The following is a 1,044-nucleotide window of genomic DNA, read 5'->3' as shown; positions in this document are numbered from 1 at the left end:
ATGTCATGTCAAGTTGTCTTTGATACCATTCCTCATTCCATTCCATGTTTTACAATGAGCTTGTCCCCCGATTTCTAGCCCCTATCCCTTACCCCATAGTCAGAGCCTTAGCCCTACCCTAACCCAGTCAGGTGAGCAGGGTGGGGGAGGGAAGGGAGACTGGGGGGGCTGAGGAGGAGGGAACAAGTCTCTCTTCTCCTCGTGAGGCGTGTCAGTGTCACACACACTCACACACACACACACACACACACAGTTTAATGCTGTATCTGGATTGACAAGTAGGATCCATATCATGCAAGATCCAAATATGACTAAAAAGAGGTCTTAACAGCAACAGAGGGTGAGCCCACACTATGCTGCTCATCCAGGGCGAAGGTGCGTCTGTGTTTCCAGATGAAGAGACGACCAGTTATACCAATTATCTCTGAACACTGAGCAGTGTGTCTGAGTTGTTTGGCCTTTTAGTTAGAGGAAGTCCACACATTTGTAGGCCTCGCACATGTCCCAAGCTAGCAAAGATTAGAGCCATGACTCTACACACACACACACACACACACACAGAGACACACACAGAGAGAGACACACACACAGGCACACAGAGACACACACACACACAGACACAGAGACACTCACAAACACACACACACACACACACACACAGAGACACACACACACTCACACACACTCACACGATTCACACCCAGAGGAGAGACAGAGACACAAGTGCAGCTTCTTAATGAGCAGAGCTTCGTTTACGAGATGAACGGTGCGCATTTCAATCTAACTGATCTTTCCCAGGATGTGGTGTTTGTGAATGTGTGTGTGTGTGTGTGTGTGTGTGTGTGTTGTGTGTGTGTGTGTGTGTGTGTGTGTGTGTGTTGTGTGTGTGTGTGTGTGTGTGTGTGTGTGTGTGTGTGTGTGTGTGTGTGTGTGTGCTGTTCTTTTCTCTGTTCATGCTGTAGAAACACGTTGTGATCACAGTTCTGGTGCTGGGTTATTCAGCGATGTCTGTTAACTAGAACATGTTTTTCGTTTGAGGCACAG

The 1,044-nt window shown here is 47.9% G+C and overlaps 1 protein-coding gene across 1 annotated transcript in view; it reads left to right on the top strand.

The window, feature by feature from the left end:
* Positions 1 to 353: 353 nt before the first annotated feature.
* Positions 354 to 1,044, top strand: part of unc5ca (unc-5 netrin receptor Ca) — a gene marked incomplete at both ends in the record, with an annotated part of 25,794 nt that continues 25,103 nt past the window's right edge. The window contains one exon of the mRNA XM_080532935.1: positions 354 to 375. Coding sequence (XP_080389061.1) covers positions 354 to 375 — 22 coding nt within the window. The remainder of the gene's footprint in view (positions 376 to 1,044) is intronic.

Source organism: Nansenia antarctica (genome assembly GCF_963989245.1).
Source record: "Nansenia antarctica genome assembly, chromosome: 5".
NCBI classification, from domain to species: domain Eukaryota; kingdom Metazoa; phylum Chordata; class Actinopteri; order Argentiniformes; family Microstomatidae; genus Nansenia; species Nansenia antarctica.
This window is presented reverse-complemented; position numbering and strand designations above follow the sequence as displayed.